We start from the raw sequence: 14,611 nt of genomic DNA, 5'->3' as shown, positions 1-14,611 counted from the left end.
TAGGCAATCCTGGCCACTTTGCTGGCCCTCCCAGTCCGTCCTGGCACTGGACGTAGGCTCTGGGCTTTGTGTGATGCCGTCAGGCAGAGATGAGCAGGGGACACGCGCACACCCACGGCTGTGCTCCGGCCCCGCTGCCTGGCTCGCCTGCCGCACTAGGCTAAGAACTAGTGCCCCACCACATCCTTTGCCAAGCCCTGCACATGGCCCTGCCTGGGGGACAGGGAGCTCGGGCCACCCTGAGGGGATTTAGGATCGCTCAGCTCTGTTTGGGGCAGGAGCAGGAGTGTGCTAACTAACCAGGAGGGAAGAGTCTGCTCCCCGAGCCCAGTGAGGGCCCATGCGTTGTATGGGTGGTTTTCATATTCTTCCCACACAGACTGTGTGTGTCCCACCTTGGCTGTGATGTTGAAATAACACTGAGTAGTTGGGCCACAGGAAGTCATGCTCTGAGGTGACCTCTTTTTGAGAGAACAGCAGCACTCCTCCAGCAGCCCAGAGCCTCACCTTTCATGTGCACGCAGGTGGGGCCTTCCTGGCCTGCAGGCTGGAGGGGCACGCACATTGTCCTGCATCCCCTGAGCAGCGTGCTTTAGGGTGGGCGGCCTTATCAGTCTCTCTCCCTCCTCTCCGGCTGTAGGAACCCCACCTGGCATGCACTGGCCCTGCCACTGCCAGCCTTTGGTCCCGCTGGGGCCCGAGGAGGGGAAGGGCCCCTTTGTATTTCATGGGGGCCCTGGGGGCTGCCTGTAGCTTAGCACAGACTCGCGCCCTGGCACTGCCAGGGCTCACTCGCACGGCCACCGCCATTCTGCCTTTGCTCTGGGTCGTGGGATGCCAATTACTCGGTGTAAACTCCCCTGGTCTGCACCAGAAGAGTCTCCTGTGGTCCCTGAAGTCCCCTCACTTACCTTCAAGTGCCAGCTGAGCAAACGATCCTGTCAGTGGGCCAGTGTGTGGGTTTATTGCCCCCCATTCTGCACTGGGGCATCTGAGCTGGCTGTGTAGGGCCCGGGGCCGGAGGAGCCAACCTCACTGGCCCACAGTCCACTCCCCTCCTCCTCTAGACCCCACATGCACGGCTCTGCCTCGGCCTGTCTGTGTCCAGTATGGCCCTGATGAGGGAAGCCTGTGCTCCACTTAGAGCCCCCAATGCCTAAGAACACGCCTCCAGCCACCCAACTCTCCTGGGGCCTTCCCTAGTCTCTTAGGCACACACAGGCCACAGGCAGGGGGAACTCACCTCTGCACACAGCTGCTGGGGGCATTGCTTCCTTTCCCTCTGCAAGGTAGTGTCTCCCAGGGTGTTGGGGGCACCTCAGTATTGCACCCCCAGGGTCGGCTGCGAACCTCAAGGTGGCGTAAGGAACCTTTGGCATCTTTGCAGAGCAGTGAGGGAGGCAGAGAGAAGGGAGCCAGGAGGGTCTCCCGGCTCTGCTTCCCACCCCAGGGTGCAGAATTGGTGGGTAAGTGAGGCTCCCATCCCGGGGCTGTGGCTCCCTCTGCTGGAGTCAGAGGGTGCCTGTTGCTGGGATCTCATGAGGCCCAAGGCGGCCAGCAGGGAAGAGAAGTGTGTGGCAGGCCAGCCTGTGTGGAGTTTGCCTTCCTGTGACGGGCTTTTTAGTGTTAAATAGATGAGGATGGCCGGGCGCGGTGGCTCACGCCTGTAATCCTAATACTTTGGGAGGCTTAGGTGGGAGGATTGCTGGAGCCCAGGAGTTCAGAACAGCCTGGCAAACATAGCAAGACCCCCAACTCTTTTTAAAAAAAAGAGAGAGGAAAAAATCCCATCCTGAGCTGACAGAGCTTAATTTTTTTTATTCCTTTGCTTCTATATCCACCTTAATTGTGAACTTTATAGTGTATTCATCTGGAGGTTATGCCGTTTCTTGGACTCTGCTGTTAAATTTTAAAAAACACAAGGGGGGCCAGGTGCTGTGGCTCACGCCTGTAATCCCAGCATTTTGGGAGGCCAAGGTGGGTGGATCACCTGAGGTCAGCAGTTCGAGACCTGCCTGGCCAACATGGCAAAACCCCATCTGTACTAAAAATAGGCCGGGCACGGTGGCTCACGCCTGTAATCCCAGCACTTTGGGAGGCCGAGGCGGGCGGATCACGAGGTCGAGAGGTCGAGACCATCCTGGCCAACATGGTGAAACCCCATCTCTACTAAAAATACAAAAAATTAGCCAGGCATGGTGGCAGGCACCTGTAATCCCAGCTACTGGGAAGGCTGAGGCAGGAGTATCGTTTGAACCCGGGAGGCAGAGGTTGCAGTAAGCTGAGATCGCACCGTTGCATTCCAGCCTGGGCAAAAAGAGCGAAACTCCATCTCTAAATAAATAAAGTAAAATAAAATAAAAATCAGCCGGGCATGGTGGCAGGCGCCTGGAGTCCCACCTACTTGGGAGGCTGAGGCAGGAGAATCACTTGAACCGGGGAGGTGGAGGTTGCAGTGAGCTGAGATCCTGCCATTGTACTCCAGCCTGGGCGACAGAGCAAGACTCTATCTTAAAAAAAAAATTAAAAAACACTAGGGGAAGAAAGAAACAAAAAACAAATGCAGAGCCATCTTCAGAAAGTATACGTCCATTAAATAATTGAGTGAATTGATATCCCCCTGTGTTAAACAGCATCCCTCCTGCCCCCCTTACTAGAGTTTTCTTCGTTTCACTTAGGCAGTTTGCATTTGAAAGCCACTCTACAGCCCCAGACAAGGAACCCACACTTGCACGCATGCCTTCTCTCCACTGGGCCACAGGGTCTTTAGAAACAATGAAGCCATCTGCTTGGAGCCAGCTTCCCTACAAGCCGGCCAGCGTCAGCTCTCAGTCATATTTGCCTAAAGTTAGATTTTCATTTAGGTTTCCAAGACTTGACTAAGCTGTCATTCGTGTCGTGAGAGACTCAAAACAGCATCTATCAGGGTTATGTTTCCAGGTGTTCCTTCTGAGCAGCAGCTCAGAAATGAGCTTGAGCCCCAGAATATTCCTGGTACACGTGCATAGCGCTAGGTCTGACCTTACTAAAACTGCTGTCTGTGTGCTCACGGGGGGCCTGCAGTGTCGTGATTGTGGGGGCAGCTGGCGGGACCCTCTGGGAAGTGCTGGAGTAAGGTGCTGCGTGAGGCGTGGAGACAGGACATTGGAACAGTTGGATGCCCGCTGGACAGGTCACCCAAGACCCCAGGCTGCCTGGCTTTGGTCGTTGTTTGTTACCATGCGCCAGAGGCCTTTGCCTGGAGGAAACCTGACTTAAGACACCCTTTGACTAGAAGTCTTTCTTTTTCCTTAAGAGTTGAGATCTTACTATGTTGTCCAGGCTGGTCTTGAACTCCTGGCCTCAGGTGATTCTCTTGCCTCAGCCTCTGGAGTAGCTGAGACCACAGGCACGAGCCTTGGCCTGGCTTGACTAAAAGTCTTGAGAACCAGGGTGTTTGGGTTGGGCTGTCTGTGATGGCCTCTCCCACTGGGACACACCCACGACTCCTGCCTAGTGATGTCACTCTCAGACTGGCCCCTCAGCTGTCACCTCTCCCACCCCTGGGCCTTCCCCTGACTCCATCGTGTCCTTGCCCCAGGAGAAGGAGCTAGTCCGCTGCTCAGTGTGCCCTCACCCCCATCCCCCTCATCCAGTTCCTAGCCCGCTCCCCAGGTTCCTCAAGGGACGGGCTACTCATGTTTCCCTCCCGGGCCTAGCGTATGGACGGGCAGGGGTGGAGGACAGCCATGCTCTCCTTCCACCTGCCTTGCTCAGCATCTCACACCCATGCCCAGCTGACCAATGCCCCCGACAGCAGGACGGGCCTCAGGTCTCACACTGCTCCGTCCAGGGATTGGGTTCAGCTGGGAACCCGGGACTGGCCCTTGGGTGGCTCAGTTGAGGTGGCAAGAGAAGGTGCCCTCTGGGCTTGGCTGCTGGGGCCCTGGCCCTTCCCACACAGGGACCCCAGGCCTGCCTGGCGAGCCTGTGGATAGGTTCAGCTCCGCTGTGTGAGCCTGGGCAGTGTTCTGGCCTCATTTGATTCTGACGGCAATTTGGGGCCCACGGGAGGGTGTAGGACCTTAGAGTGGAGTATCCCAAGACAGGAGTGAGGTAACAGCAGCAACACGGAGCTGGCAGGGGGTGGTCACAGGACCCCACTCCCTCCTGGCATGAAGGAGGAGGCATGCAGGCTGAGCTGGGCACCTTTGCAACAGGCTCAGCCACGAGGCCTGCTGTCACAGCGGGCCCAGAGACAGCAGCCAGGAGAGTGGCCCCAGAGCCCAGGGAGGATCTCTCAGACTCAGTCCCCACTCTGACCCTGTTACCCACTAGCCACACACCACACCCACGCACCCACTCTGTGGCGGGCATCTGGCGGCTAAATAGTGACGGTGGATGTGCTGTTTACTAATGTTGCTTTCTTCCAAATAAGAGGCCTGGGTGTCTACTGGGGATGTCTGTCACCAAAATATCTTTGGGCGCCGACGCTGTGGAGTCATAGTTTCAGCCGGGAAGAAAGTCTGAAGCTTTAATCTTCTGTTAGTCATTGGTTTTCTTTACTCCATCCATTTGTTTTCACTTTTAGGTTTAATTTTTGTTTATTTCCTTAACCAGACTTCCAGCCTGGCCCACAGTAGACTGACCTGACTTTTGCTTTTCAGTTTTGAAAGTTCTAGCGGTTTTCCCCCTAACTCCGTTTTTGTTGATTTGTTAAAAAGGTTTGTCCAGAGGGGTTGCGTTTATCCGGTTTGACAAACGGTCGGAGGCAGAAGAGGCAATTACCAGTTTCAATGGTCATAAACCCCCAGGTTCCTCTGAGCCCATCACAGTGAAGTTTGCAGCCAACCCCAACCAGAACAAAAACGTGGCACTCCTCTCGCAGCTGTACCATTCGCCAGCGCGACGGTTCGGAGGCCCCGTTCACCACCAGGCGCAGAGATTCAGGTGGGTCGGGAGGGTGCGCACTCCTGAAAGCCATACTTAGCCCCGCTGGCAGGCGACGGCACAGCCACAGAATAGAAACCACGGGGATGCTAGACTGATCCCGTCAGAAAGCGCGTTTCAGAATCATTCTGCAGCTCCACACCACAGCCTCCATCAGAAAGGTGTCTGTAGGAAAGCCGTTTACTTCCGATGGGGCGTTGTCTTTCATGGGAATCAAAACAGTGACTCCAGGCTGGACACAGTGGCTCATCCCTGTAATCCTAGCACCTTGGGTGGCTGAGAGAGGAAGATCGATTGAGCCCAGGAGTTCAAGACCAACCTGGGCAATATTGTGAGACCCCATCTCTACAAAAAATACAAAGCTGGCCAGGCATGGTGATATGCTCCTGTCGTTGCAGCAACTCAGGAAGCTGAGGTGGGAGGATTGCTTGAGCCCAGGAGGTTGAGGCTGCAGTGAGTTGTGATCATACCACTGCACTCCAGCCTGGGCCACAGAGCCAGAACCTGTCTTTTTTTGTTTTGATTAAAAAAAAAAAAAAAAGACAGCACCAGTCCCCACCAGTTGCTGTGAGTGTGAGCACTTAGAGCTTCAGCACGCAGTTCCTAGTAACAGCAGAACAGAGCTGCGAGCTTTAAAGATGGTTTCATGCCCAGTGTGGGGGAGCACACACCTGTAATCTCAGCTATCAGGAGGCCGAGGTAGGAGGATTACTTGAAGCCCCGAGTTTGAGCAGCCTGAGCAACAAAGTGAGACCCCTGTTCCTACAAAAAGTAATGAAAAAACGGGGCATGGTGGTGCTGGCCTTTAGTCCCAGCTACTCAGGAGGCCATGGTGGGAGGATCGCTTGAACCCAGGAGGTGAAGGCTGCAGTGAGCTATGATTGCACCACTGCACTGCAGCCTGGGTGACAGAATGAGACCCTTTCTCTAAAAAATAAATGAATAATGAACGTCTCATATCTGTGGGAGAAAAGACGCTGCCTTAGGTATACTCGGGTGACAGCAGATCTTCCAGAGTTCTTAGACATTTGATCAGCAGCCCTAAGGCAAACTTTTTTCAAACACCTGCCTTGTGGAGTCATTTGTATTGGTGAATGTTGTATGTATGCATTCTGTTTATAAGCCGTGTCCTAGAGGGGAGCAGTTTTCCCGGATTCCTTAGCCTTTCCATCCTGAAAATGGTTCTGGCTGCCAGGATGAAGTGGGATAGAGGCGATGAGAGTCAGGGCCTTGGACTCCAGGATCTGGTGTGCTGTCGCCTCAGAAACAGCCCAAGTCTCAGTGTCAGGACTGTTTTGTTTTGTTTTTGTCAAAACCTCAAGGAGTGGCATCAAGGGCTTATCTCAGGTATGACAAGGATAGATTTCCCTTTTTTTAAATTTTTAATGTTTTCATTTTTTGTTGAGATGGGGTCTCACTATGTTGCCCAGGCTGGTCTTAAACTCCTAGCCTCAAGTGATCCTCCTACCTCAGCCTCCCAATGTACTGGGATTATAGGCATGAGCCCGGCCCCATCGTTGTTTTAACAGTGAGGCTGGGTGGGCGCTGCCCAGTGCCACACATGCTGCTGTGAGAGGTGTTATTCTCATGGCTGAGTTACCCAGCGTTCTCAGCCTGGCTCAAATTCCAAAGCTGGCCTGCCTTCCTTGAGGTTTCTGGCTTGAAGACAAGGCTGGGGAAGCTTCTCTGGACGGAATGGAGCTGAATTTTAAAATCCAGCTATAGAAATCCCATCATACAGTCGGCACTGCTCTTGATGGGGTGGCCTATGTGGGCAGTGGGGTTGGGTGAACTGCTCCCTAGCCTGGAAGGAAAACAGGGAAGGTTGGAGGAGGAGACATGGGACTCTGGTCCCAGTAATGAGGACAAGAAAAGAAAGGGGAAGCCAGAGAAGTGGACATTTCTGGTCGAGCAGGAAAGTGAGTGGCAGGGCAACCACCAAGACAAAGTGATGGAAAGAAGTGGGGAGGGCGGAAGAGTCTGGAGGGAAAGAGGGAAAGATTCGCTTAGGAGGCTGAGAGAAGAGGAGGAAGAAAGACCCAGACTGCAGGGAGTTTGCAGTCAGTCCCTATCACGTCCAGAAAAGCCCAGAGATAAGGGATGGAAAAGAATTGGGTTGGAGGAAGAGAGGAGAAGATTTATGATTGTCAAGACCAGAGAAATCAGCAGGAGAAAAACTACCAGCAAGAGTAATTCCTAAGAAGGCCGGGCGCATTGACTCACGCCTGTAATCCCAACGCTTTGGGAGGCCAAAGCAGGAGGATCACTTGAGCCCAGGAATTTGAGACCAGCCTGGACAACATAGACCCTGTCTCCTTAGTCTTTCCATCCTAAAAATGGTTTTACAAAAAATGTAAAAATTAGCCCAGCATGGTAGCACACACCTGTGGTCCAGCTACTCAGGAGACAGGAGGATCACTTGAGCCTAAGAGTTTGAGACCATACTGGATAACATAGTGAGACCCTCTCTCAAAAAAAAGAAAATCACCCTTGGGCTAGTGAGCTGCCCCGTGGCAGCTGGTGTCCTCTCGTGTCTGTCGAGAGGGTGAATCTGTTTAATTGCACTTGAAGGCACTCGCTTACCCCAGCTGGGGCCTGCAGGGCTGCACTTGGCTGATAGGGCCATAGCCTGAAGACCAGTTTTATTTTGGAGCAGGTGATGCTTCTCTGCATGCATCGTGCAGCTTCACAGATTCCGGCTTCACAGATGTATGCTACTCAGATATTCCCAAACTGACCCTCAGAACTTTACTTTTTTTTTTTTTTTTTTGAAACGGAGTCTCGCTCTGTCACCCAGGCACCCAGGCTGGAGTGCAGTGGCGCGATCTCGGCTCACTGCAAGCTCTGCCTCCCGGGTTCACGCCATTCTCCTGCCTCAGCCTCTCCGAGTAGCTGGGACTACAGGCGCCCGCCACCACGCCCGGCTAATTTTTTGTATTTTTAGTAGAGACGGGGTTCCACTGTGGTCTCGATCTCCTGACCTCGTAATCCACCCGCCTCGGCCTCCCAAAGTGCTGGGATTACAAGCGTGAGCCACCGCGCCCGGCAGAACTTTACTTTTTTAATTTGAGAAAGTTCCAGAGGGAAGCATGGCTTTAGAAACTGTTTTGTCATCTACCTTAATCCTTATTATAGCATCTGTCCGTTTTCAGAAGGCTTTATTTTAGTTTGGTTTAGTTTAATTTTTGTTTTCTGAGGTTTTTGTTTGTTTTTTTCTTAGAGATGGGGTCTCTCTGTGTTGCCTAGACTGGCCTCAAACTCCTGGCCTCAAGTGATCCTCCCACCTTGGCCTCTCAAAGTCCTGAGATTCCGGGCTTGAGCCACCATGCCTGGCCCAGAAAGGCTTATTTTTTATGTAAATAAAAGTATCACTGTGGAAAGAGCCCCACGTGTGTGGTCAAGTTTGGTGAGCCTGCAGTTGCTGGTGTCCCAGGGCCCTTCCCTGTCCCTTGAGTTCCCAACCCTCAGTGGTTTGGCCCCTGACCCTCGTGGGATATTGAGCTCCAGTCACAGAGGGTTGGTTGCCTGGTGCTTGGGAAGGAATTCTGTGCCCTACAGTGGCCCAGGCAAAGGCGTGATCTAACCAGAGACCACTGGGCTGTGAACCCTTGGGGGCGGGTCATGATGAAGGGAAGGTGCAAAATTTGGAAAAAGGAGTTCAGCCCCTGCATGTACCCCACAGTACGAGGAGTTTCCTCCAGGGAGAGCTGAGGCTGTCAGGCCTGCAGAGAGTTTCCTCAATGGAGGACCAGAAGAGCCCATCATCTAAAATGTGGGGAACCGCAGGAACCCCTAAACAGAAACCCCCTACATACACAGTAGGAGGAGTGGAGGGCACCAACCAGCCCCTCAGAGTCAGCTCCCTACAGAACAGGGTCCCGCCCCTCCACTACTGTATTTAATTCCTCCCAGGGTTTTGACCCATGCAGGTGTCTCGACCTTGAGCACCTCGTGGCTGCGCAGAGCGGGATGGGACCCGGCGGCCATGGTCAGCATGCGTCCAGGCCTTGCCCCATCCCCAGGCCGCCTGCACTGACCGTGGCCTGACGCTTGCTCTCTGTCTGCCAGGTTCTCCCCCATGGGCGTCGATCACATGAGCGGGCTCTCTGGCGTCAATGTGCCGGGAAACGCCTCCTCCGGCTGGTGCATTTTCATCTACAACCTGGGGCAGGACGCCGACGAGGGGATCCTCTGGCAGATGTTTGGGCCGTTTGGCGCCGTCACCAATGTGAAAGTGATCCGCGACTTCAACACCAACAAGTGCAAAGGGTTTGGCTTTGTGACCATGACAAACTATGAAGAAGCCGCGATGGCCATAGCCAGCCTGAACGGCTACCGCCTGGGGGACAAAATCTTACAGGTTTCCTTCAAAACCAACAAGTCCCACAAATAACTCGCTCATGCTTTTTTTTGTACGGAATAGATAATTAAGAGTGAAGGAGTTGAAACTTTTCTTGTTAGTGTACAACTCATTTTGCGCCAATTTTCACAAGTGTTTGTCTTTGTCTGAATGAGAAGTGAGAAGGTTTTTATACTCTGGGATGCAACCGACATGTTCAAATGTTTGAAATCCCACAATGTTAGACCAATCTTAAGTTTCGTAAGTTATTTCCTTTAAGATATATATTAAACAGAAATCTAAGTAGAACTGCATTGACTAACCAGTCCCTCTGGATGGTGGTGAACCTGAAGCATGCTTTAACCTCTAAGACTGTCTAACACGCGTTTCATTCAATGTCTCCACAGACTGGGTAGCAAAAAAAAATCACCTTTTAGTTTTAGTTTTTAATCTAAAGATGTTAGACAGATGCTGAGTGTGCGTTTTCTCAACCGCTTCAACATTGTAAGCGATGTATGCTTTGGTTGACAGGAAGTTCCTTTTCCAGGCAGGTCCCGTTGCCACCTCCTGCTCACTTAGTCCCAGGCTCTGCCGAGTGGTCCTGGGAATGGCGGCGGGCCCGACCAGCGTGGGCCACCACTGGGGCCGCGGGCCGTGGGCCGCATGCCGGGCGGGCCCTCCAGAGGACACAAACGTGTTTCGTAAGCCCAGGCACCAATGGGAATGGACCAAAGAGTTTCAGGGAAACTCCAGTATATTCCAGAGTCAGATCTAAGCTCCAGGCACGCCTGAAGATGTGTTGCTACTCTGACACCCCGAGTTTCTGTCCACACATTGCATGCACGGCGCCCCACACATTGGATACTGTTGTTCACGATAATTTCTCCCGTTTTCCAGAGCATTTAACATAGCTTGGAGGCGTAAAATGGCTCTGTTTTTTAATAACACAGAAACATTTGAGCATTGTATTTCTCGCATCCCTTCTCGTGAGCGCTTAGACCTTTTTCTGTTTTAGTCGGATTTTGTTTTGGAATTTTGCTTTTGTATGAACACTCAGCAGAAAAGTACTTACTTCTTGCCAGTTATCTATTAACCAAAACCTTTGATTTGTAGTTTTAAAGATTAACCCTCAAAGTTCTCTTCATAACTGCCTTGACATTTTGGGTTGTTCTGTTCTGTTAATTTTCTTTTGCTTTTTTGTGTTTTTTGTTTGTTTTTACTTTTGCATTTAAGACCATTAAATTTGATTTTGTTTTGCTCGAATTTTGTTTTGTTTTTTATTTTACCTTTTCTTTCTTTTTGGCTAGGGAAGGTGCAGGCGGCCCAGCATTCAGGGAGGAGTCGTAAGATCTTAAGAAACCAATACTTGCCTCAAGCAAAAGCATTTCTGAATCTGTGACGCAGGAATGTGCGGTTACAGGCTGGTGGCTTTTAAGCCGGGAGCCCGGAGGAAGGGTGAAAGAGAAAGCCTGTGAAATAGGCAGGGCCAGATCGCCCAAAACTCCTCAGGACTGGGATCTGGCGTTTATAAATAACTAGTATACAGAGAGAATCACAAACAGGATAACTTAGTACCAGCAGTTTTTAACCTTGACGTGAGACTAAAACGTGACCGTAGGCTGTTTTTTAGTTATTGCTCTCATGAGATGACGGCTGTATTTATCTGTTTATTTATACCTATCTATTTATGTATTTATTTATTGAAGTGGGAAATTGAGCAATAGGCAGGCACCACCGTCCCCAGAGCAGGTCAGCGTCTCGAGAGGCCCCTGGACAATTGAGGATGCCCATCCCCTCCCCTTTCCCTGATCTTTTACTGAGGGGCTGTGTGCTCAATCCTTGCAAATTGATGATGTTGCCATCCGTACCCAGGCCGTGTCTCATAAAATTCAGCCTGGTGCCAGAGAGGACCTCCTTTCTCCCACAGAATCCCAGTTCGTCAGGAAAAGCCAAAACCGAGGCCCGTTTGCCCAGATTCGACACAAAAGAGGTCCCTGCTCTGTTGCCCAAGAGCAGTCTCTATCCTGGGACCAGAATGTTTTCCTGGAAAAAGAAGCCTTTCAGGTTTTCCTGGGCCAGCATCTTCTGATGGAAGGTGGGAGCCAACACCCTTCTGATGGAAGGTGGGAGCCAACATCTTCTGATGGAAGGCGGGATTCCTGCTTCTGAAACTCCCCCTGGAGTCTCACTCCCACACATGCCCATAGCTAGCATTCAACAGAGAACTCTGTCTTAAGCTTCAACTGTGAAAATGATGACGGGCTTGTAGCCAGCACCTCAGCTTCTTTCCTCGCCCCCTTTTATCTGAATTTTATCAATTGTTCTGATGCTGGGACAGGTGAGAAGAAACTGTGAAGTATATGAGCCTTTGAAAGTTCCCTGAAGTTTCTCAGTTCAGGAACATTCTCATTGTATGTGGTCTCCGCTGTTTGAACAGCCTTCTAGCTAAAAAATTCCAATGCCTTTATTTGGGAGTCTTAGCTTGCAAGCTTGTGGAAGGATTTAGCTTTTGAACTGTCACTCCTGAAAAGCAATCTCCGTTCCATCAAGGTTCTAGTTGCTGGCCCTGTGCCCTCAAAGTTCATTACATCTTACCAAGGCCTGTTTGCAAAGGGGAGATCCCTTTTCTTAAAAAAGGCTCAACCCAAAAGAAACCATTTCTTAAAAAATTTTACATAGATCAGTTGTATTTGTATTTAGCAAAAATGAGTGCTCTCCTTTTATTTGGGAATTTCGATGAAAAAGCGTTCAGAGTAGATAATGTTCATTTATCAAAAATCTGGTTTGGGAAATACCAAAGAGGCTTTGATTGAATTCCCTTTTGACCTGTGTGTAACTTCCTCTGGTAGTTAGACCCCAGGCAGCTCCGAATTTGTGAACCTGCTTCCTGATGAATTCTCCCTTGTTCCCCCTTGGCTCTGCCATTATTTCGTTTTCAGTGTAATTTGCCAAGCCGCAGTTTTCTGTGCTGGCTGTGCCTCTAGTCGCAGCTCTGTGACTGATTCCCTCCCGGGTGCTGAGTCCCCTCCCCGGCCACCATCCTGCGTGAATATTCTGAAATTCATGGGCTTCCTCGGGGGGGCCCGCCCGCAGGTGGTGCTGGGTGGGTTCTGCCACCTTCTCCTGGAAGGTGAGCCTTTTCCTGGCCAAGGGCAGCTGCCTTAACCTCTGAGAGTCTGCGCTTGGCCTTAGTCCTGGAGACCCAGCCTCCAGGGACTGAACCGTGCTGCTGTCGGGAGCCAAGACCGGCCCTTTGGAGCCGGCAGCCCAGGGGTCCCTGCTGGATCAGAGAAATAGAAGCACCCGAAGACGGTTAGTGGCAATTCCTTGACCCGGTTTGCTTCCAAACGAAGGCCATTTGTCCACCAGGCATTGAAAAGACATGACTTACCCAGTCCAGCATCGGATTTGAAAAATCGAAATTGACATCACTCAGCTGTTACATTTCACATCCGATTCAGCCCCGTTTTATTTCCATGTGCTTTTCATAGCCTTCCTCTGTTGGATGAAAGAGAATAAGAATTCAGCTGACAGGAGGCCTTTATCCTGTCCCTCCACCCCACCCTCCACCTCAATCCCCTCCCATCTTCCCCAGACCTACCTCACCTACTAGGATCTGAGGCAGCTCCTTAGCAGAGACCCCTGGGGTTTAGCAGACTCTGGGGGTCAGGGGGTCCTGTCCCCAAACTTCCCAAGACAGCCCTGAAGTCACAAGTGCTTTCTTTTGAGTGGCATTGGCAATTGGCATGTAACGATGGCAGTGGAATCTGAATCTGGGATCATCCCAGGCAGGGTTCACATTTCCAAACCTTTTGATTTCCCCTGACCTCTAATGGCTGGATCCTATTTTTCTACAACCCTTCAGTGACATCGTTCAGGTTTCTTTCTTGGCCCTTTAAAAAAACAATTTTTTTTTTTCTCACTTGTAAGTCACCGCCAGTACCTAAGTTAGGCTAACGGAGACTTTGACAGGACTGGATTTTTCTTCCACCAGAAGAGAAGGCTTTTCCGTTGGTTTGGGGCCACCTCTTTGACCGTGACCGTGTGATGTTCCGTTTACAGCAGTGACTTGCTTTGGGGGAGGGGAGGCTCTCTTAACCGATTCCCATGTTGTACAGTAGATGGTTAGACCTTTTGTATATTAGTGTGTTTTAAGTTATTGATTTGTTTTATATAAAATAATTTATTTTTCAGGTGCCATTTTTCATTTTAACTTTGTTTTTACATGGGTTTGTTTTCAATAAAGTCTGACACTGGTGTCCAAAAGTCAACAATAAAATGAATCCCATTGTGTTCTTTTGAAGATGCCTATGTAACTTTTAAGCTTTTTAAATTATTTTCAGAAAAAAAAAAAAGCCCTTATCAGTTTTTCATCAGCCCATTGCTTTTTTATTTTTATTTTTTTAATCCTTGTGAATAAATGTTCTTTAGTGTTTTAGGAGGAAAAAGCAAACCTAGATTTTGATAACCCAGAAGACTTCAGAAATAAAGAAGCTTTGAAAGAAGACCATTTTTCAAAATTTTAGTGAAGTGTGAATATTTTTTGTCAATGGCTTTCTCAAAGAGAATGAAACTTTTGCACCATTTTCAGAGTTTTTATAGAGATGCCAAATTGATATATTTACATGTAATGGAAACATGAAAAAGTTTTATTAAACAATTGTTCATAGCTGTGTAGACATTTTAATTCAGTTTCCAAAGCTCTCAAAAAAGCGTATTTTTGAAGTACGGAGTGATGCGGTTTGGGGCGTGGCTTACAGTTCCAAACGACTCAATTGTCCAGATACTCAGTTCTTTCTACAGATAGCAGGTTCGTGTTAAACACTGTATGTTAACTATGACTGGAATTCTGTGATATTTTGGTAATAAATGAAGTGGGATCATTGCGATGTGCTGGTGTAGGGGTGATGGTGTATGACTTGTGAGCAGCCCACAGCCCAGTAATAGAGTGCCAGGGGATGGGGACCTCCTCCCTCCGAGGTAAGCCTGTGCCAGGCCCTGGGAGCCCACGAGGGGACACCCAGTTCGGGTGTGCCCTGTGCTGGCTGACCCACGGCCCTTCAGCTCCCACCCAGATGCCCCTCTTCTCCAGGTTCACAGGTCAGTGGGCCCACCGACTGGCCCCTGGGTATGGCCCCCTTCCATCTGCTTCCCACACCAGTGCTCCCCCAACAGTGACCCGGGGATCCTGCCTCTTTCCCCATCTGTATGTGGAACCATAGTCACTCCCGAGCCCTGGGGCCAACCTGAGCGTCCCCTCCGTGAGACTGATCTCCTTTGGGATGGGAATGGTTAGGGGTCTCAAGGTCAGAGAGTCCAGGTTCAAATCCTAGCTCTGACACC

At 50.7% G+C, this 14,611-nt stretch overlaps 1 protein-coding gene across 2 annotated transcripts in view; it reads left to right on the top strand.

Moving 5' to 3' along the window:
- Positions 1-13,955, top strand: part of ELAVL1 (ELAV like RNA binding protein 1) — a 47,381-nt gene extending 33,426 nt beyond the window's left edge. Inside the window, exons 5-6 of one of the 2 annotated variants that reach the window (XM_032169513.2) lie at positions 4,704-4,929; positions 8,998-13,955. In XM_032169513.2, coding sequence (XP_032025404.1) covers positions 4,704-4,929; positions 8,998-9,322 — 551 coding nt within the window. In that variant the 3' untranslated portion in view covers positions 9,323-13,955. The remainder of the gene's footprint in view (positions 1-4,703; positions 4,930-8,997) is intronic. The other variant, XM_058425126.1, reaches the window with a different exon arrangement.
- Positions 13,956-14,611: the final 656 nt, after the last annotated feature.

Source organism: Hylobates moloch, unplaced genomic scaffold (genome assembly GCF_009828535.3).
Source record: "Hylobates moloch isolate HMO894 unplaced genomic scaffold, HMol_V3 SCAFFOLD_12, whole genome shotgun sequence".
NCBI lineage: Eukaryota > Metazoa > Chordata > Mammalia > Primates > Hylobatidae > Hylobates > Hylobates moloch.
This window is presented reverse-complemented; position numbering and strand designations above follow the sequence as displayed.